The sequence below is a fragment of the Amia ocellicauda genome, chromosome 19 (assembly GCF_036373705.1).
Source record: "Amia ocellicauda isolate fAmiCal2 chromosome 19, fAmiCal2.hap1, whole genome shotgun sequence".
NCBI lineage: Eukaryota > Metazoa > Chordata > Actinopteri > Amiiformes > Amiidae > Amia > Amia ocellicauda.
Window position 1 is genome coordinate 26,698,796 of NC_089868.1, and position 21,427 is coordinate 26,720,222.

General features: G+C 54.0%; 3 protein-coding genes across 3 annotated transcripts in view; 2 read left to right on the plus strand and 1 right to left on the minus strand.

Annotated features, from left to right (window-relative positions):
* LOC136714412 (UDP-N-acetylglucosamine transporter) overlaps positions 1-3,006 on the plus strand; it is a gene marked incomplete in the record, with an annotated part of 9,213 nt that extends 6,207 nt beyond the window's left edge. Inside the window, 4 exon segments of the mRNA XM_066691912.1 lie at positions 112-292; positions 702-820; positions 949-1,082; positions 2,125-3,006. Of these exon segments, the coding sequence (XP_066548009.1) occupies positions 112-292; positions 702-820; positions 949-1,082; positions 2,125-2,215 (525 nt within the window).
* A 2,327-nt stretch (positions 3,007-5,333) lies between these two features.
* On the minus strand, positions 5,334-14,695 carry LOC136714831 (protein FAM78B). Its single transcript, XM_066692453.1, has 2 exons — positions 14,299-14,695; positions 5,334-7,538 (listed from the first exon to the last, which is right to left on the minus strand). The coding sequence occupies exons 1-2, from the start codon at positions 14,598-14,600 to the stop codon at positions 7,016-7,018; spliced, it is 825 nt and encodes a 274-aa protein (XP_066548550.1). The 5' UTR covers positions 14,601-14,695; the 3' UTR covers positions 5,334-7,015.
* Positions 14,696-17,169: 2,474 nt separating this feature from the next.
* On the plus strand, positions 17,170-21,192 carry cmpk (cytidylate kinase). Its single transcript, XM_066692232.1, has 6 exons — positions 17,170-17,424; positions 19,258-19,404; positions 19,480-19,632; positions 19,909-19,985; positions 20,165-20,261; positions 20,399-21,192. Exons 1-6 carry the CDS (start codon positions 17,281-17,283, stop codon positions 20,438-20,440), a joined length of 660 nt encoding a protein of 219 aa, XP_066548329.1. The 5' UTR covers positions 17,170-17,280; the 3' UTR covers positions 20,441-21,192.
* Positions 21,193-21,427: the final 235 nt, after the last annotated feature.

A 21,427-nucleotide genomic window follows, 5' to 3' on the forward strand; every position in this document is an offset into this window, starting at 1 on the left:
GGTATGTCCCTGTCCCCCTGTCACTCTGCTGCTGTCGTCGTTGTTTTATTAATGCAATCACTAACTCTTGACACGTTGTGTCTCTCTCCTACTCTCTTCTCCCCCTCTCGTGTGCAGTGGCCCTCAGAGGCCCCGGGCGTGGAACAGCAGAAGGAGCTGTCTGCCGGCTCTCAGCTGGTGGGCGTTGGGGCAGTGCTGGTGGCCTGCTGCTCCAGCGGCTTCGCGGGCGTCTACTTCGAGAAGATCCTCAAGGAGACCAAGCAGAGCGTCTGGATTCGCAACATCCAGCTCGGTCAGTCTGCCTGAACCTCCCCTGTCCTCTCCTTCCACCATCCCCCTCTATCTCGATCAGTCTCTTTCCTCCTCTATTTCTCTCTCCCTTATTCCTTCTCTATATGTGTGTCAGTGATTGTGTGTATGTGTGTGAGTGTGTATATATGTAGCTGGGTGTTCGCACAGTGCAGTTATTGTGCAGGTCATCCTGCTCTGTGCTGTGATAAAGGGCTCTTTCACCACAGGCCGGGGGAGGGGCTGGTGTCAGGTGATTCAGGCCGATTGGGCGACTGAGAACACTGGCACAGTCTGTAACACACACACACACACACACACACACACACACACACACAGTGGGTTTCTGAGTGTATTATAGACTGGACTGTGTGTGTGTCTCTGTCTCTCTCTGACCCTGTGTCTGTGCGCAGGGCTGTTCGGCGCCGTGTTCGGGCTCATGGGGATGTGGGTTTACGACGGGGAGCGGGTTCGAGAGGCGGGGATGTTCCAGGGCTACAACGGAGTCACCTGGACTGTCGTCTCCCTGCAGGTAAGCACACATACACAACACGCACTCGAACACACACGCGCACGCACAACACACACGTGCACACACACACACCCAAATCATATAATAAGATGCTGCAGGCTGTATATGATTGTCCCTGTGTCCCTCAGGCTCTGGGGGGGCTGGTCATCGCTGCTGTGATTAAATATGCTGACAACATCCTGAAGGGCTTCGCCACGTCCCTGTCCATAATCCTGTCCACCCTGATCTCCTACTTCTGGCTGCAGGACTTCGACCCCACCAGGTGCGTTTGCTCGAGTGCCCCTACGAGTCATGTGTCCCTGGTTCGTTTGCACATGATTCTTAATTTATGAATACATACATTTTCTTAGCACAAGATGAATTACACAAAACATACATATTCTACAGTAAGAGAAGATTAAATGCACAATAAGTGCTGTTACAGTGATGCGCTTTGTGCTCACACGCCAGCAGTGCTGACAATTATTATTATTATTATTATGTATTTGTTAGCGGACGCTCTTATTCAGGGCGACTTTCAGAACATAAGCGCATCGCTGCGTGTCTGACAACAGGGACAATGTAACAGTGATTTGGACCATCATCCCAGACTTCATCAATCAGCACAATTTCCCATCAAACCATTAACATCACCTGAGATCATCGACAGGTTATTGATCTGCCCAGGACTGCGCCCCAAACACCCCCAAAACAGCCGCATCCATAATCAATAGGCTACCCTATAGTCATTGTTTTTAAACAAGAATAAAAGTAAAAATATGCCACAAAATGAATGAAAATGTATCCACTCATACAAAGTATATTCATAATGAACTGTGTGCGCGGTGACGAATGCATGTTAACTCATCTTGTATTTTATTCAATACAGTAAAAGTGTCTGTAAATCCCTTAATGCATCAATAAAAATCAATACAAATAAAAGGCTGATCTTAGCATATTCGTATAGTTGTTTCTTGTTTGGTTTTTACAGTGTATCTGTGCTGTATAGACGCGGAATGAGTTTGATTGTGATGTTAAATAGGGTTTCAGAGATGCAGTCGCCTCGGTGCTGATTATTATTCCGTGTTTTTCTCCACTTCCACTCCCTGCTTGGGAACGCCCACATCCAGTGACGTCAGCGTTCGGTTCCCAGGCTGGTGGAAAAGCGGACCGGTTCACAAAAAGTTCAGCTGGTTCCCAGGCCGAGCACCGGCTGCGGCTCCAGCACCGGCACCATGTCGGTGGAAATGCGCTCTCTCTGTCTCTCTCTGGCGCTGTCGGTCCATCCCTCCCTAACCCCCTACTCTCTTCCTCTTCTCCACCAGCGTGTTCTTCCTCGGCGCCATCCTGGTTATCGCTGCCACCTTCCTGTACGGCTACGAGGGCAAGCCGGCCGCCAACCCCAGCCGCGCGTAGAGAGGGCAGGTGGATGGGCGGCGGGCAGGCGGGCAGGTGTGCGGGGGGGGACCTGTGCGGAGAGCAGGAGGAGGACACCCCCAGACAGTGGGTCCACCCCACCTGGACATGAGACCGGCCGACCCACTTGCTGTGTCTGAGCCGAAAATGAACTGTACCCCCCACCACGGGGGGCCGAAAGACTCCAGCGCAGACACCGTCCATCTGCCCCCCCCCCCTCTTCCGCAAGTCCGTCTTGCAGAGTGTTTAAATGGTGGTGGGGGTGGGGGGAGGGGGGTCTATATGCAGGTCAACTTTTTGGGAAATTATTATTTTATTGTTATTATTTATTTTTTTTATTTGGGAGAACCAGGTCAGTCAGTCTGTATCGGACCCCCCCGCTCTCCTTGTCTGTAGTGAATCATTATAATAAGGCAGGCGAGGGGGGGGCAGAATGAGCTTTACACCGAAAACAAGGTGTTGCTCAACTGACTGGGGGGGGGGGGTCCGGTCCCTCGGCGCCGGTACTGGGGGCAGAACGGGCCGGACGGATGGTGCCAAGTGGCCCGAACACGACTGGGGTTATTAAGAGTTCAAATCATGTCATATTTTATTTGATTGTATTAATATTAGTTATTATTTGGGAGGGGGGTTGTGTTGTTTTATTGCCAAGTCTGTTTACATCACAAAGCAGGGGGTTGTGGGGGGTGCTGGGGGTGTGGAGTGGGGGGGGCGGGTTGTGATTTATTTTATAATTCAGACGCCACGAGCCATGAACCAAACTGATCAACCCAATAAAATCATCAAACCCACGGCGGTGCGGTGTCCTCAGTGGGGGGGCGGTGGCGCTGCGGCGAGTTCCTCTGGAGTGTCGGCAGATATCGACGGCGTGGGGGGGGGAGTGTGAGGCAAGGATGTGAAGAGAGTTGTGAAAGTGGGTGTGGGGGGGCAGCTGTCAGAACAGCCATTTCGTCCTGGCGCAATCATGTAAAACCAAACGACCACATCACCGCCGGGGGGTCAGTGGCCGAGGGAGACGGGTCGGGTGTGGGGGGGCCGTGGCTTCGTGTGGTGCCGCTCGGGGGGGCAGCACTGTGGGCACTGCTCAGTGGCACATTCATGGGCTTCATGTGGGAAGAGTGAGAGGCTGAGACTGCGGGACTGACCAGTGATGGGCAGAGTGCGTTCCCTCCCTCCCTCGCACAGGCGAAGCCCTGGCAAGATCAGCTGTTCAATCCGCCCACGGAGCCCCTGTCTGTGTGTTAACGAGCTCCGTGTCTGTCTCAGTGTCGGTGTCATGAGGCAGTGGTGGTGGGGGGGCAGAGTGAATGTTGTGAGGGGGCGGGGGGGTGTGAGAGACAGAGAGTGTGTGAGTGTTGTGTGTCAGGGATTGTGAAGGGTCTCCTCTCCCTCTCTCTCTCTCCAATCTGTCAATAAAAGGTGGAATCTGAGAGTTTATAAGCCCCCCCTTCTCCACTCCAGTGACATGTTCTGATCACATCGAGCATCAGAGCGAGAGGGAAGCGTCGTTAACACTAACGAGTGGATTAATTAATCCCCTCAGGGGGGCGAGACACGGGAGAGGCCTCGGACAGATGAGCCAAGAGCGCTGGGGTCTGGAGTGCAGAGGGCAGTACGGCTCCCCCCCCTCTCTCTCTCTCTCTCTCTCTCTCTCTCTCTCTCTCTCTGCTCAGCTGCTCTGCTCTCAGTTCACATCTGTTCTGTGGGTTGAGAACTTTCACAACTTCACCGACCTGAGAAACTGTACCTGTCAGTGACTCTCCCCCTCCCCCTCTTTCTCTCTCTCACTCTCTCTCTCATACTTCCTCTGCATTGGTCAGCATCCTAAACCACTACCGCACCACACTGCCTCCCCCCATCCTGCACTGTCTTCCCATCAGAGCCCCCCCCTACCCCTGCAGTGCGGCGAAGGAGAGTGTGAGTGTGAGAGTGAAGGACTCCCCCAGCGAAGGACAAGGCATAGAGAAGGGGGTCCCTGGGGGCGGGGGCGCTCTGTCCTTAATTATTTACAGCAGCTGAAATTCCTGCCGTCTGGAAACCAGGCTGAGTGTGTCCCTGCAACACTAACACACACTCACACTGCAACACAGGCATGCACATGGTAACACACTTGCACTACAAAACACACACACACACTCCAACACTGTAACTCACACTGTAACACACTCAGTAACACACTGCAACACACTCCTACACTGTAACTCACACTGCAACACACACTCACACTGTAACACACTCAGTAACACACTGCAACACTAACTCACACAGCAACACACTCCTACACTGTAACTCACACTGTAACACACTCAGTAACACACTGCAACACACTCCTACACTGTAACTCACACTGCAACACATACACTCACACTAACACACACACACTGCAACACATACACACACTCGGTAACACTCACTGCAACACTGTTACTGCAACACACACACTGCAACACTAACTCACACTGCAACACATACACACACTCGGTAACACTCACTGCAACACTGTTACTGCAACACACACTGCAACACTAACACACACATAGTAACACACTGCAACACTGTTACTGCAACACACACACTGCAACACTAACTTACACTGCAACACATACACACACATAGTAACAATCACTGCAACACTTACTGCAACACACCCTGCAACACATACACACTAACACTCACACTGCAACACACACACACTGTAACTCACACTGCAACACTTACTCACACTGCAACACACACACACTGCAACATTGTAACTCATACTGCACACACACTGCAACACACACACTCGCACTAACACTAATTTACACACTCGCACTGTATTGCTCCATGCTCCACAGAAGTGTCCATTTTTAACAATCTGCACTTCAGAAACCCCACAGGATCGGCCTATGCACACAAACACACTAAGAGGCACGCTCAGACACGCACACCCCCTCTGACATCACGGACTCTGCTCGGACTGAGGCCTGCCATGGCTCCTGTTGCGTTGTGGGATCAGCCATCACTCCGGCACACAGCTATCATTAGGGCGGGGGGGCACGTGTGTGTCATGAGCAGCCGTGCTCTTCTCAGACGTGTCTCCTGACTTCAGAGGAAATAAACACAGCGACAAGAGGAGAGCGTTTTGTTCTTTTAGTTTTTGTCTGTCGTGTTTTCATTCGATCTCTTTCATTTCCCTTTTTATCCCCGTTCAACTCTTACGTTAAAAACACTTGGCATGCAAAAACAAAGAAACAAACAAACAAACAAATAAACAGAAACTCCTTAAAACAATACACACACATCGATAAGTCCATTCTGTTTCTTTCGATCATATTTTCTTCTTTTCCTCCCATTGTCGGTGGAGGACAACAGCCGGGCCCCAGGGCCCCACCGTCCTGCTGAGATCACCATTAGAGAACTGGAATCTTCACTGTTTTTTTAAATGGCTTAATGTGACTTTTAAAATGGTCCAGCTGGTAAAACAGTAGGAGAATGCAGGGGCCTTGTGTAGTTGTTTTTATCTGGAAATCTGTAACTGTATAAAATGATGAATACTCCGATTTGGCAAAGCAGAGTGGGGTTGCTGGCCCCCCGGTCCGAGGGTTGGGAAACACCAGGGGCCACAGTGATGGGGTTTTTCCGGTGGGGCTGGCATTGGACACCCGTCTCTCCGGATGGAAATGTGAGTGAGAAATGGAGGAAAGTGAGGCTTCAATCGTAACTTGTCCTGTTGGGCGTCGCTGTCTCTCCATCCTTTTAAACGGGCGTTAAATGTAAACAGGGCGTTAAGGGGGACGGTTGTAGGACTGGGCCCCTTGGTCTGCGTCGTCCTGTCAGGGTGTGGAGGGCGTTACACACCGCAGCGTCACGCACTGCCTTCAGTGCTTTAGAAAAGGAGAAAAGGTCCTGCATTTCAGAGTCGAGGCGGTTCAAATGCAGCCCGACCCAGATGCCGTTACTGCCCAGTCTGTGTCCAGAGGACTGCATAGTGTAAACATTACTGCGGTCAGAAAACACACGTAAATAATAAATAAATAAATAAACCAATAAATAAATAAATAAATAACAAAGAACCTGAAAGGCCAAGTATTTAGTGACCCACAGTCTGTCCAGTCAGCACTGCCTGACACACAGCCCACAGACAGAGCCCCTTTCAAAGGACAAAGCACAGCACGTGCGTCCGAGTGCGAGAGCGAGTGAAGGTCAGGTTGTGTGTGTGTGTCTCAGTGCTGTACCTGTGTGAGGGGGCAGTTATAATAAAGCCCCCTGAACCAAATGGGTTTCAGGTCTCTGTGACGGTCAGTACAGGCGATGGCGGTTAAAAAGACACACGTCCATCCGGGGCGTGGCGATGGCGTGGCGCGGGCGTGGCGCGGGCGTGGCGCAGGCGTGGTGCGGGCGTGGCGTGGAAGGCCTCTAGAGTTGGCGACATGGCCACACGGCCAGGTGCCCCAAAATACGACACAGCGTTGCTCGTTTCAGTTTTGTGTTTGTTATCCTTCGTGTTTCCGCTGTTTGTTTCTTGGTTGGTAGGTTGGTTTTTTTGGTTTTCCGAAAACGAAACCAGTCGATTCCTGTCAGTCCCGGCGAGAATCACTTTGGCTTAAAACACTGTTGTCGTTCTCTGGTGCCGTCCTGCGTACTTTGTGTGTGTGTGGGGGGGAGGAGTGTGTGTGTCTCAGCATCGAGAGCTCAGCGCCTCCACGGGTGAGGACTGTTCTCTCCTCTCCTCTCCTCGCTCTGCCCTCGCTCTGTGCCGTACCCCGCCATGTAGTGCCGCTCAGTGCCACGCCTCCCTCTCTCTCTGTCTCTCTCCCTCTACTTGGGAGGGATGACCACCACCGGCTGGCCCCGCTTGGGCCTCCACATGAGCACCTGCGCGTCGTTGGCGTTGGGCTTGACCAGCGCGTTGGCCGGGATGGGCTCCATGCGCGTTAGGATGCGCGGCTGGTCCTGCTGCGCCCGGCCCACCAGCCTGGCCCGGCGCCCCAGCGGCTGCCCGGGGTCCACCTCCACATCCACCCGCATGCGCCACTTGATGGTCTGCAGCAGGATCTTCTCCTTGGTGGCCGTGTTGAGCGCCACCAGCCAGGTGCTGAAGCTCTGGTCCCGTTTGATGCGCGTGAGCAGCGGCAGAGTGCTGTCGCTGACCGGCACCGCCCATGTCACGCTGGGGTAGAAGTTGTCGTTCATGCTGACGCTGAAGCGCGACACCTTGCTGGTGGGGCCGGCCAGTGTCACCGTCTCCGTGGTGTTACCGTACCAGGGGTAGCTCACGCCGTCGGAGTCACTGATGGCCTTCACCCGGCCCTCCCGCAGGTCCGGCAGCTCCCAGCTCGACCTGTGGGGCCAAGAGAGAGAGAGACCACAAGGAGGAAGAGAGAGAGGCAGAGTTAGAGGGAGAGGGACAAGGAGAGAGGGAAAGGGAGGGAAGAGAGAGAGTGAGACCAGAAGGGGGAAAAGAGTGAGAGAAGGAGAAGGAGAGCCCTTAATATATGCCACCATGCCACCCCCCCCACTCTGTGCCGAGGGTCTCATCCTCCATCCTGCGGCGTCTGCCGGCACTCAGAGCCACAGAGGCGCTGTAGAGACTCTGGACAGCGTCACGGTTCTGCCGGAGACAAGCCGCCCAGTTGCGAACAGGAAGTGACATTGGCGCTGCCGTCATGTAAAGGGTGATGCGTCGCCGTGAGGCTGGCGCTGTAACCCGACACCGCGGTGGTGGTCATTGCTCTGGCCGACACATTCCCCGGCTTGATTCTAAGAGCCGGCAGTTTTCTTTTTTACGGGACATTAGTTCTGCGTGTTCACTTTGAAGTTTCTCTGAGAAACGGGCGTCACACGGCAATTAACAGACAGACAGACAGGCTGACAGATAGACAGTGCATCTCTGAAATCTGCCGGTGCTCCGTGTTCGAGATTTCCTGCACTGTGATTTACATGTTTAACCCCCCACCCCCTCTCTGTCCTGCTGTGCATTAATGTTGGGTTCTGGTTTCCTCTTTAATAATGCATTCACTTTAACAGACTCCCTCCCTCTCCTCGGCTCTGCTCTCGTGTGTGTGTCTGTGTGTCTGTGTGTGTGGGCGTCTGCCATGCTAAAGTGTGTGTGTGTGAGAGAGTCCATGGGGACTGGGTGGGTGGGTGGGGGTGTTGAGCTGTATCTTGTATCTGTATATGATGATTACAGAGGCAAACTGTCAGTCTGCCGCCCCGGGGAGAACAGTGCGTCTGTCCTGGGCTGTGGTGTCTGAGGAGATAAGTGCCTGGCTGTCAGTGGAGAGCGTTCCCGCAACAAAGGGAACATCTTTACATGCTGGCTGAACAGCAGCCGAGGAGAGAGCGTTCAAGCTCCAATGGTGATTTGTTTTGTTGTTTTATTGTCGTTCTGTTATTTGTATCTTCCTGACATTCTGCCTCTTTCAAAGATCTCTGACACACTGAGACACACTGAGACACACTGACACACTGAGACACACTGACACACTGAGACACACTGACACTGAGACACTGATACACTGACACACTGAGGCACACTGACACACTGATATACTGACACAGACTGATAAACTGAGACACACTGGCACACTAAGACACACTGAAACACACTGAGACACTAACACACTGAGACACTGACACACTGAGACACACTGAGACACACTGACACACACTGAGACACTGACACACTGAGACACACTGACACTGAGACACTGATACACTGACACACTGAGGCACACTGACACACACTGACACACTAAGAAACTGATATACTGAGACAGACTGATAAACTGAGACACACTGGCACACTAAGACACACTGAGACACACTGATACACTAACACACTGAGACACATTGACACACTGAGACACACTGGGACACACTGACACACTGAGACACTGATACACTGAGACACTGATACACTGAGACAGACTGATACACTGACACATTGAGACACTGACACATTGAGACACACTGGGACACACTGACACACTGACACACTGAGACACTGATACACTGAGACAGACTGATAAACTGAGACACACTGGCACACTAAGACACACTGAAACACACTGAGACACATTGACACACTGACACACTGACACATTGAGACACTGACACATTGAGACACACTGGGACACACTGACACACTGAGACACTGATACACTGAGACAGACTGATAAACTGAGACACACTGGCACACTAAGACACACTGAAACACACTGAGACACATTGACACACTGACACACTGACACACTGAGACTGACACACTGAGACACTGATACACTGAGACAGACTGATAAACTGAGACACACTGGCACACTAAGACACACTGAAACACACTGAGACACTGAGACACTGACACACTGAGACACACTGAGACATACTGATACACTGAGACACACTGATACACTGACACACCGATATATTTTTAACGGACAATAGGACACTCAGATCAGGCAGAAGCAGCGAACACAGGTTCGAGTCTGGTCTTGGGTGTTTGCCGTGTCTCTCTCTTTCTCTCTCTCCTCTCAGCTCCCGGAATTTAAGCTCAGTTATCTAATTTCTATTATCAGCTTTTCTATTTTTACTGGTACAGTCAGTCAGTCAGGGGAATACAAAATCAATTTGTGAGAGGCTGGCCGGGGGGGATGGGGAGTGATGGGGTGAGTGGGGGAGGAGTGGCAGAGGAGGGATGGGGTGACAGGCTGACATTGGAAATACACAGCAGACACACACTGAACCACAGAGACACACACTGACACACTGACTCTGATGCATCAAGACACCTTAAACGCCACTGACTCACACTGATTCACTGACACACTGCGACACTCTGAAACACCTAGACACCTAAAGACACATTGACACACTCTGAGACACTGAGACACACTGATATACTGACACATTGACACATTGATACACCTACACACCTAAAGACACATGGGCACACACTGAGACAACTGACACACACTGATACACTGATACACTGACACACTGAGACACACTAATACACTGATACACACTAATATATTACACTTTGTATTGCATTTACGTTGTAAGTCGCCCTGGATAAGGGCATCTGACAATAATAATAATAATAATAATAATAATAATAATAATAATAATAATAATATACTGAGACACACTGAAGCACAGAGACACACTGACACTGACTCTGATACACCAAGACACCTAAAGACCCATCAACACACACACTGATACACTGCCACACTAAAACCCACTGGTGCACACTGACACACTGAGACACCCTGACTCTGGGCTGCTGGGGTCAGTGGAACGGGGAGTGGCACAGCCTTCAGTTTCCCACATGTATCCACCCGAATGTCTAGCGAGGAAAGAATTACGTTTGAGTTAGTGGGCTCTGCAACCAGGTGTACCATGGCAACTGAGGCCAGCATTACATGTCATGGAAATCACCGAGACGGAGCGTCAGAGCGCCAGAGCGCCAGAGCGCCAGAGCACCGGAGCGCCACAGCGTCAGAGCACCACAGCGTCACAGTGTCAGAGTGTCAGAGCGTCAGAATGCCAGAGCACCGGAGTGTCAGTGCGCCTTGAGCGTCAGAGCGCCAGAGCGCCGGAGTGTCAGAGCGCCAGAGCGCCGGAGCACCACAGCGTCATTGTGTCAGAGCGTCAGAATGCCAGAGCGCCGGAGTGTCAGAGCGCCAGAGCGCCGGAGCACCACAGCGTCATTGTGTCAGAGCGTCAGAATGCCAGAGCACCGGAGTGTCAGAGCGTCGGAGTGTCAGAGTGTCAGAACGCCAGAGCGCCAGAGTGTCAGAGCGTAAGAGTGTCAGAGCACCGGAGTGTCAGAGCGCCAGAGCGTCAGAGCGTAAGAGTGTCAGAGCACCGGAGCGTCACAGTGTCAGAGTGTCAGAGCGTCAGAATGCCAGAGCACCGGAGTGTCAGTGCGCCTTGAGCGTCAGAGCGCCAGAGCGCCGGACTGTCAGAGCGCCAGAGCGCCGGAGCACCACAGCGTCATTGTGTCAGAGCGTCAGAATGCCAGAGCACCGGAGTGTCAGAGCGTCGGAGTGTCAGAGTGTCAGAACGCCAGAGCGCCAGAGTGTCAGAGCGTAAGAGTGTCAGAGCACCGGAGTGTCAGAGCGCCAGAGCGTCAGAGCGTAAGAGTGTCAGAGCACCGGAGCGTCGGAGTGTCAGAGTGTCAGAGCGTAAGAGTGTCAGAGCACCGGAGTGTCAGAGCGCCAGAGCGTCGGAGTGTCAGAACGCCAGAGCGCCAGAGTGTCAGAGCGTAAGAGTGTCAGAGCACCAGAGCGTCGGAGTGTCAGAGCGCCAGAGTGTCAGAGCGTCAGAGTGCCAGAGCACCGGAGCGCCACAGCGTCAGAGCACCACAGCGTCACAGTGTCAGAGTGTCAGAGCGTCAGAATGCCAGAGCACCGGAGCGTCAGAGCGCCAGAGCGCCGGAGTGTCAGAGCGCCAGAGCGCCGGAGCACCACAGCGTCATTGTGTCAGAGCGTCAGAATGCCAGAGCACCGGAGTGTCAGAGCGCCAGAGCGCCGGAGTGTCAGAGCGCCAGAGCGCCGGAGCACCACAGCGTCATTGTGTCAGAGCGTCAGAATGCCAGAGCACCGGAGCGTCAGAGCGCCAGAGCGCCGGAGTGTCAGAGCGCCAGAGCGCCGGAGCACCACAGCGTCATTGTGTCAGAGCGTCAGAATGCCAGAGCACCGGAGTGTCAGAGCGCCAGAGCGCCGGAGTGTCAGAGCGCCAGAGCGCCGGAGCACCACAGCGTCATTGTGTCAGAGCGTCAGAATGCCAGAGCACCGGAGTGTCAGAGCGTCGGAGTGTCAGAGTGTCAGAACGCCAGAGCGCCAGAGTGTCAGAGCGTAAGAGTGTCAGAGCACCGGAGTGTCAGAGCGCCAGAGCGTCAGAGCGTAAGAGTGTCAGAGCACCGGAGTGTCAGAGCGCCAGAGCGTCGGAGTGTCAGAGTGTCAGAGCGTAAGAGTGTCAGAGCGCCAGAGCGCCGGAGCACCACAGCGTCATTGTGTCAGAGCGTCAGAATGCCAGAGCACCGGAGTGTCAGAGCGTCGGAGTGTCAGAGTGTCAGAACGCCAGAGCACCAGAGTGTCAGAGCGTAAGAGTGTCAGAGCACCGGAGTGTCAGAGCGCCAGAGCGTCAGAGCGTAAGAGTGTCAGAGCACCGGAGTGTCAGAGCGCCAGAGCGTCGGAGTGTCAGAGCGTCGGAGTGTCAGAGTGTCAGAACGCCAGAGCACCAGAGTGTCAGAGCGTAAGAGTGTCAGAGCACCGGAGTGTCAGAGCGCCAGAGCGCCAGAGCGTCAGAGCGTAAGAGTGTCAGAGCACCGGAGTGTCAGAGCGCCAGAGCGTCGGAGTGTCAGAGTGTCAGAGCGTAAGAGTGTCAGAGCACCGGAGTGTCAGAGCGCCAGAGCGTCGGAGTGTCAGAGTGTAAGAGTGTCAGAGCGTAAGAGCTTCAGAGCACCGGAGTGTCAGAGCACCGGAGAGTCAGAGCGTCGGAGCGCCAGAGTGTCAGAGCGTAAGAGTGTCAGAGCGCCGGAGTGTCAGAGCGCCAGAGCGCCGGAGTGTCAGAGCGTCAGATTGTCAGAGCGCCAGAGCGCCGGAGTGTCAGAGCGTCAGATTGTCAGAGCGCCAGAGCGCCGGAATGTTGGAGCGTCAGAGCACCGGAGTGTCAGAGCGTCAGATTGTCAGAGCGCCAGAGTGCTGGAGCACCAGAGTGTTGGAGCACTAGAGTGCCAGAGTGCCAGAGCGCCAGAGCGCCGGAGTGTCGGAGCGTCAGAGTGCCAGAGCGAGAGTGCCACGCGAGTTCCATTACTGCAGCCTGGCCTTTAATTGCTTAATTGGGCTCATTAGGCCAATTAGTCCTGCAGCCAGTGCCTTGGGAGGGGGTTTGTAGACTGGGATGGAGGTGAGGGTGGGAGGGGAAGCCAGTGTGAGGGAGGGACAGAGCCAGGGACCCCCCCACCGCCCCAATGGCAGGCGTGGGAAGCTCGGGGCCAACTGATCACAGCCTCGACCGCAGCCCCTCGGACTCAGGCCTGGCTGCAGCCGTCCCTGCTGAGCGCCCCCCCGTGTGCAGCCAGGAGGACCCCCGCTGCAGGACTGCGCATCGCCACGGCAACGGGACACAGCGCGCCGTCGCCTCGGCAACAGGGAGAGAGAGGAGCAAGTGAGAAAAAGAGGAGAGGAGAGAGAGAGAGAGAGAGAGAGAGAGTGGGCAGAGGAAGCACAGTGCTGACAGGAAGGCAAGGTGTGATAGTGCCTCTGAGCCCCAGCCTGCTGTGTGCCGAGCTGCCCCCCCCACACAGTGACACTCCGGCCGGGTCAGTCTGGAGGCCAAACTCACTCGCACTTACAACTCACACTATCTCACAACTCACACTTACACACCCACACTCACTCTCTCACACAACTCATTCCCATTCTCATGTCAACACATGGCGACTCCATCCTGCGTTTCTTGGGTTTGACAGAAGAAATTCAACCATAAATCCGTGTTGCTAGACTTTAGCACCTGAATAGGAAGCTACACGGTCCATCCCTCCACCTCAGATATCTCCCACAGTCTGAACTAAAACCTGGAGGACAGACCCAGACCCATACATTCATATTCATATCAGCATCTTATTCCTTGGATTATAAACACGCATGGCTGTTTATTTCAGAGGTTGAAGTGCATACTACCCATGCAGGAAAAAAGTACTACCGTTACCACTGGAGTGCAAACTGTGTTAGTGTAGTGTGTCTCCTAAAAGAGGGGAGAGCACGGTGTGTTGCACAGATTGACACGGTTGATCCTAGAGGACAGTGTACTGTATTGCTGTTTGGTTATTAGAACTACATCCACACAAATAAACACACACACACACACAGTGGATGGGTCTGGATGTGTGTGTGATAGAGAGAGAGAGAGAGAGAGAGAGAGAGAGAGAGAGAGAGAGAGAGAGAGAGAGAGAGAGAGAGAGAATAAGCAACGGGTGCGCTGACAGAGCTGACACTAATACTACACTACTGGTGCCAAACCTAGCCTTTGTGTAGCCCGACAACACCATCTCAGAGAGAGAGAGAGAGAGAGAGGGAGAGAGGGGTGCTTACATGCCGATGTCGCTGTAGGTGTTGTAGAACTCCATCTGGGTGCAGGCTTGGATCCAGCCCACGACCCACGTCTCGTTGCGGGGTACCGGGGGCATCACCACCCGCGCCGAAGCCTTGAAGTAGGGGGTCTTGTAGCGCAGCACGATGGGCGAGCTCTCCTCGATGACAGTGGGGCTCGGGTCGATGGTGGCCGACACGTCGTACACCACGATGTTCTCCCTCTTGATGCGCGACTTGCAGGTGATGCTCTGGATGCAACCCATAGTCAGCCACGGAATGTAGAGGCACCCAAACCAGAGCATCAATAACCCGATCGATAGATCAATATATAGACGAATCAATATCTCAGTAAGTGCACAAAGGGATGTTGTTTGAAGTAAGACAGCAGCGGTTTAGGATGGGGGTGGGGGTGGGGGTGAGGTGAGGAGGAGCTCGTGGGGGAGGGGGGGGGGTCCCTCAATGCCCCTCAATGCCCCTCTGGTCAGTCTGTGCCCGGGCGGCGCTGCCCGTCGGGCCCCGGTCCCCAGCGACGGGCTTCCCTCTGCGGCGGCGTGCGCCTGGCGGGCTCCCTGCGGCTGGGCTGCACGCGTCCGGCGCCCGGTCTGTGCCCTTTGATCCGCTTCCTTCTCCCCGGCGCTGTCATGTCACCAGAGCGGGCGGGCGGGAGGCGGAGGCGGCAGCCGGGGCTGGGTGGCTGCGGTGCGGCGGGTCCCCGGGACGGTGCGGCTCTCGGTGCGGGGCATCCCTACCGCGGCTGCCGAGGGGTTCGCCCGGCTAATTTTAGAGACGCATCCCTGAGCATCACTGGCGCAGGCGAGCCGGGGTGTCCTCCGCCGCATCTTTCATCGCGGGTCTCCCCTGCGCCGCCTTTCGGTGTCTCTCCGGGAGGAAAAATGCATCCAAAATCAATTGCAAAGGAGGAGAGGAGGCGAACAAAGGCAGGAGAAACGAGAGGATCTCGCCCGTCTAAGTGTGCCTGTGTGTGTGTGTGTGTGTGTGCGTGTGCGCTCAGCGCTGCTCTCTGCAGGGTGCTGATGATGCTGAAAGGTCCAGGCTGGAGGAATAAAGACAGACATCGGAAACGCGTTGTAAAGCAGACTGCTTTGTCCGCCACAGGCATCCGTAGTTTCTCAGCCTATCATTTGTGGTGATGAATGTCTGTGGTAGCGATCACTGTGTGCAATTCGTCATTCGGATTATTTGTCATTTCTCTTGCAGTGCTGTACATATATGAATAAATAAGATGCATCTAATTCAAGAACATGTGACACAGTCTGTCATCATCTCCAGTCGGGCTCAGCGAGTGTAAATGATGCTTAATAACTGAGAATCAAGTTCACTGCTGAATTAAATGAGTGCATGAAATCGTTTCTTCATTTCTTTACGCAGAGGTGAGCCAGCGCTGAATTTTAACACAGTGCGCTGAATTGAAACAGTGCGCTAAAGCTGCGCTCTGAATGCTTTTCCGTATCAGCCGTGTTCGCGCCCGCCCCCTGCTGGAGATCCAGCAGTACTGCGTGTCTGTGCTGTCCGAGGTGGCACCGATATCCTTTATGGCAGGAGCTCTGGGGCCACACAGGCCTGTCCCGACACTGGCTGGCCAGGTCTGCCCCTCTCTCACGTCCCGAGGCCTGTAGCACTGTAGTAACATGAAGACGTCATCAGTACCTTTACTGTTGCCAGTATTTCTGGCCACATGATCCAACAATCGTCTCTCTGTACAGTGCAGACGTTTTAGTCTTTTTAGACTTTATATTGACTGGCAGCACACAGGCAAGCCCAGCTAGCCACACACACAGGGCCCAGAGGACACAGGGCACAACTCCAGTCACAGCCTTGGATATCTGGACAATGGCATCGTGTTTCTGCAGTGATGCCTTACGTGTCACACTGTAGCTGTCATTGCGCAGTTGCATTAACCACAACACCCTCTTTCCTAGCTTGTGAATCGTGAGGTTTCAGTGGCATCTGCGTGCCTTTAGGACATCTTCCCAGACAGCTAATCTGCCTTGACATCACTTTTGTGCAGCAGTATAACTCTCCCCCTCCTGGGGAAGTATACAAAGGTTACTCTTGTATGTGTAATAATAAGAATAATAAGAATAAGAGTGAGTAAACATGATAGTACTGCGAATGTCATGAGTACCTTCCTCCACAACAACCCAGTTAAAGTAAAGACATTGGTGGTGAGGTTTAACAGGGGTCTGAATCACTTTAGGAACATGCAACACAAAAGTGTATATTCCCCAATTATAGCATCTTGTATGGACACCTCATGCTTACACGAATGTGTGTGTACATTTAGTCTTAGGCTACAACTTACCTCCTTTTTGTAAGCTGAGTACAATGCACACAAACACACACACACTCACACTAAGACACTGGCCCCTCCAGACAGTAAAATTATGGCTTCACAATAAACAACAATAAACAAATACAGAAACCCTGAGCTGAAAGAGGTTCAGAGCCATCATTTTAGTGTAGCATTCTTTGTTACAGTAATTACGTTATTACAGTAACAATATCGACTGATAAATCAATATATTTCACTGCTGTTGTAAGAGAATAAAGCGGTTTAATGGAGAGGCGGTCAATCCTCTTTAACGGTTCTCGTTCAGACCATAATAAACCAAGAACACGCCCCTTTGTTTGAGTCGCACAGCACGTCCTCCGGCCTGCTTCGGCTCGACCAATCAGAGTCCAGCTCTCTCCGTGAGGGCGTGGCTATCCCCTACTATTGGTTGACGGCAGAGAGGCGCCCGCCCACGTCTCGTTTACTGTACAGAAGTGGGCGTGTCCTGCGACGCCCCGCTCAGCGTTCCCTGACATGTTGGGGGCGGAAGTGACGTCTCCCACACTTCCGCAGAGCCGTCCAGGACTTCCGCCCTCGCCGCGCCTCTGGAGCCGCCCTCTGCTCTCCCTCCTCTCTCTCCTCTCCAGCAGCTCTGCCGCCACTCCGGAGTCGCCGCTCGACCTCGGTTTATGCTTTTCCGCCTGCTGAGCTCTGTGTCCCGCAAGGCGTCCTCCGTGCTGTTCCGAGCGCCCGTCGCCATGAAGCCCCAGGTCGTGTTCGTGCTGGGCGGCCCCGGCGCCGGGAAGGGAACCCAGTGCGCCAAAATCGTGGAGGTGAGGCACCGGGGCGGGTGGGGAGATGGATCCGGATATGTGGCCGGGCCGGAGGGGTGGCCGCTGTGTCCTCCGGCTGGGTGACGATCAGGTGGCTTCCGCTTTGTCCAGATGAATGGAGCCAATGTTACCGGGAGGTGGGCTCATCATGATGATGATGATGATGATGATGATGATACTGGGGTTTCTCTGTGGGATGAAGAACACAAAGGACACCTGCCCGTCAGGACGGATGACAGGTCATAATTGTTCATGAAAGTGCCTGGAGTCTGAGTGATCTGTGCTCCTCTTCCAGTGAGACAGAGCCGTGCTCCTTTAGACAAAGTACAGCAGCAGCAGTCCAGTCAGTGTGTCTCCAGTCGAGTCCAGTCCAGTCAGTGTGTATCCAGTCGAGTCCAGTCCAGTCAGTGTGTCTCCAGTCCAGTCCAGTCCAGTCCAGTCAGTGTGTCTCCAGTCCAGTCCAGTCCAGTCAGTGTGTCTCCAGTCCAGTCCAGTCCAGTCAGTGTGTCTCCAGTCCAGTCCAGTCAGTGTGTCTCCAGTCCAGTCAGTGTGTCTGCAGTCCATTCCAGTCTAGTCTAGTCAGTGTGTCTGCAGTCCAGTCCAGTCCAGTCCAGTCGTTGCTGGTTTTTATGCTAGCCCCATCTCTGTGCCCTGGGTGAATGAAGGGATGAGTGGAGGTGTGGTTCTGTGCAGATGTCCGATCGGAGTGGGGTGTGTTAGAGAGAGAGGAGAGACTATTGTTTCTGCTCGGTGGTCCCTCACGCTCGTGGGAACAGTCGTCCTGCTCCGTGTCTTTTGGGTGGGGGTGCTGTGTGTCCTGACACCGAGGCCACAGGGAGCGGGGCAGCGCAGGGGGGTGAGACCACTCTGCAGCTGATCGACCCTCCACAGGAGCCCAGCTGTTATGGAGAGATCTTCGTACTTGTGGTGTGATCAGCGTGCCAGGGCCGGATGAGCCGAAGTTCACCTGAGCGTGTATGTGTAAAAGAGAGATAGTGTGTGTGTGTGTGTGTGTGTGTGTGAGAGAGAGAGAGAGAGAGAGAGAGAGGGAGAGGGAGAGGGAGAGGGAGAGGGAGAGGGAGAGGGAGAGGGAGAGGGAGAGGAGGGGTGGGGGGTGCCTGCCGTGTCTCTTATGGGACCAGGCTCTCAGTGCAGGAGGGAGAAGGTTGACTGGAGCCACAGTTCTCCCAGCTGCGGTGTGCCTCTGGGCTGTGTGCCAGACGGACCCATGACTCGCTTGCTCACACACACACTTCCTGGTCTCCCTCTGGCTCTCTGCCACGTGTTGTGGTGACGCAGGCAGGGCGTGGTGTGGTGTGCGCCCTGTGCTCGGTTGCTGGTGTCAGGATTTAATGCAGGAGTGGCAGGGCTGTGTGATGGGGTTATGGGTGTGGACAAGACAGACTGGTTGTGTCTTCAAAGGAGACCAGACCACCCACACATTCAGCTGTGATGTACATACACACTCACAGACAGACACACACACTCACAATCTCTCACACCATGGCATCTAAATGGGATGCCCAGCTTTATGTAAATTTCAGTCCTTTTCTTCTCTTTTGTAAATGGATGAATCTCAGAGCTCAGAGCTGTAGCCTCAGGTGGGTCAGGAGGGCAGGCGATCTCGCCCCTCTCTTCACCAGCAGGCAGTTAAAGCCCCCTATCGCTCCCCCGCCTCTCTGTCCCACAGGCAGTGACCCCGGCATTTATTATCGATAACTTAATTACTGATGTTAATATGAATAATCGTAATAGGATTAATAGTTGTTCCAGTGAACTAACCGCAGATCCCTCTCCTTCTCCCTCCCTCTCTCCTCTCTCCCTCTCTCTCAGACCTATGGCTACACCCACCTCTCCGCGGGGGACCTGCTCCGTGCCGAGCGCGCACGGCCAGACTCCAAGGATGGTCAGCTGATCGAGAGCTACATCAAGGAGGGCAAGATCGTCCCTGTGGAGATCACCATCAACCTGCTGAGGAAGGTGTGTGTCTGCCTGTGTGATGCCTGTGTGTCTGTCTCTCATGACCCCCTTGACCTGCTGACCCCTGACCCCCAGGCCATGGAGGAGACCATGCGGCAGGACCAGGAGAAGTTCCGCTTCCTGATCGACGGCTTCCCGCGCAACGAGGACAACCTGCAGGGCTGGACTAGCGCCATGCGGGAGCGGGCGGACGTGCGCTTCGTGCTGTTCTTCGACTGCAGCAACCAGGTACCCTGCGGCCCCCGGCAGCCTGCCCCGCGAGAGGGACACGGCCTCCTATATAGAGGGAGTGTGTGTGTGAGACAGTGTGTGAGTGTGAGTCCGCGTGTCTGTAGAGTCTTTGTAATGCCATGCACGGTTACCTTGGACTTGGCTGTCTGATGAATGCTGTCGTGTGTCGATTTAAAGGCCGATCTGCACTTGTATGATGATGTGAAGACGCGCAGTGTTTTAGTGACTCAGTGACGGCCCCCATGTGACTGCAGTGTGTCGTGCCGTCCACAGGTGTGCATCGATCGCTGTCTGGAGCGCGGCAAGAGCAGTGGCCGCACCGACGACAATCGCGAGAGCCTGGAGAAACGGTAAGCCTCTTTCAGCCTCATTGTTTATGGCGTTTGTGTAAACTCAGAATTGGATCGTACTCTTTCTCCTGTAAAAGCTGCCCAAGCTGATGTCAAGCATCTGCCCCGTGTGTCTAACGTGTCTAACGTAACTAACGTGTGTCTCTCTCTCTGTCTCCCTCTCCGTACTGGCGTTGCAGGATTCAGACCTACCTGCAGTCCACCAGGCCCATCATCGACCTGTACATGAAGCAGGGCAAGGTGCGCACCGTGGATGCCTCCAGGGGTGTCGAAGAGGTGAGAGACCAGGGCCAGGGTGTGCGTGGGGGAGGGTTACGGACAGGGGCGCTGTACCCGGTTCTTAAGATTTTGAAGGTTGGGGTTCGAGCTTTGGCCTGACCTCTGACCCCTGACTCCTCTCTCTCCTCCCGCAGGTGTTCAGTGATGTTCGGAAGGTGCTGGACCAGGAGGTGTAGAGATGACAGGACGCCGCCGGCTCCCCCACAGGAACACGCACTTCTGCTTCTTTTAAAACGACAGCAACACAAAAACTGACACTCGAGAAAACAGAAACACCCCACCTTGTATCTATATCATTATTATCGTTATTGTTATCATTATTATTTCCTTTTTTTACTGGCTCGGATGGCTCTGTTTTTAAATGTCGTGTGCTTCAGTGTGGATGTGCGTCTGCTGTCCCCTGCTGGCGCTCAAACAGACACTGACTGCCGCTTCCTGCTGGGGAGAGCCGGGGCGGTGCTCGTGGTGTCAGCCCGGCCCGGCATGTTTTGGCGGAGAGTCCGACTCGGCGGGAGCGCAGCGTCGCGGATTAGGGTTTTGTTTAATCTGTTTTACTGTTGTTCCTTTTTGTGTTTTTTGTCCTCCAACAGCTCCTCCCAGACACACACAGAGGTGGGGGGTGCGGTCGGGCTGAGCCCCCCCCACACTGACCGCACTCCCCACCTCTGTCAGGGGGTTTATCATTCCACCCGAATCGAATCTCCCGGGGTTCTGTCTAATGCAGGTGACGGTTTCATTTTAACAGCTCTGTGAAATAAAGCAGACCCCCCCCCCCCGGCCCCGTGTCTCTGTAGCGCCCCCCTCTGTACCCGTGTGTTTTTCCATGTTGTCTTGATGAAACGTTTCAAAGGACCAGTGTGTTTGACTTGAAAGGCTCCTTCTGTTTTTAAATGAACACGGAGATGAATTACACTTGTCCCTCCTGCCACCCTGGTGTCCGTGTGCTTTCTTTCATCTTTCTCTGTGTCATGAAACTGTATAGACGTGGTTGTCTGCTGCTCGGGGAGCTACACACCCTGGTGTGTTGTACGACACCCCGGTGTGTCCCAGGATCAGTCGACCGCCTCTTTACACCGCTCTCACTGTGCACAGCCCTCTGAGGAGACCCGATCGACAAGGAAGTGCAGTTTCAGTGTCGTTTCCTGTGAAGTTGGTTGATCAAT

What these genes read in the sequence shown, in the direction of transcription:
- LOC136714831 (XM_066692453.1), bottom strand. Translation starts at nt 14,600, where the DNA reads ATGCTCTGGTTTGGGTGCCTCTACATTCCGTGGCTGACTATGGGTTGC. An exon ending in ACCTACAGCGACATCGGCAT is followed by an intron (nt 7,539 to 14,298) that starts GTAAGCACCCCT and finishes TTGGCCCCACAG; the next exon opens with GTCGAGCTGGGAGCTGCCGG.
- cmpk (XM_066692232.1), top strand. Translation starts at nt 17,281, where the DNA reads ATGCTTTTCCGCCTGCTGAGCTCTGTGTCCCGCAAGGCGTCCTCCGTG. An exon ending in CCATCAACCTGCTGAGGAAG is followed by an intron (nt 19,405 to 19,479) that starts GTGTGTGTCTGC and finishes CCTGACCCCCAG; the next exon opens with GCCATGGAGGAGACCATGCG. An exon ending in CCTCCAGGGGTGTCGAAGAG is followed by an intron (nt 20,262 to 20,398) that starts GTGAGAGACCAG and finishes CTCCTCCCGCAG; the next exon opens with GTGTTCAGTGATGTTCGGAA.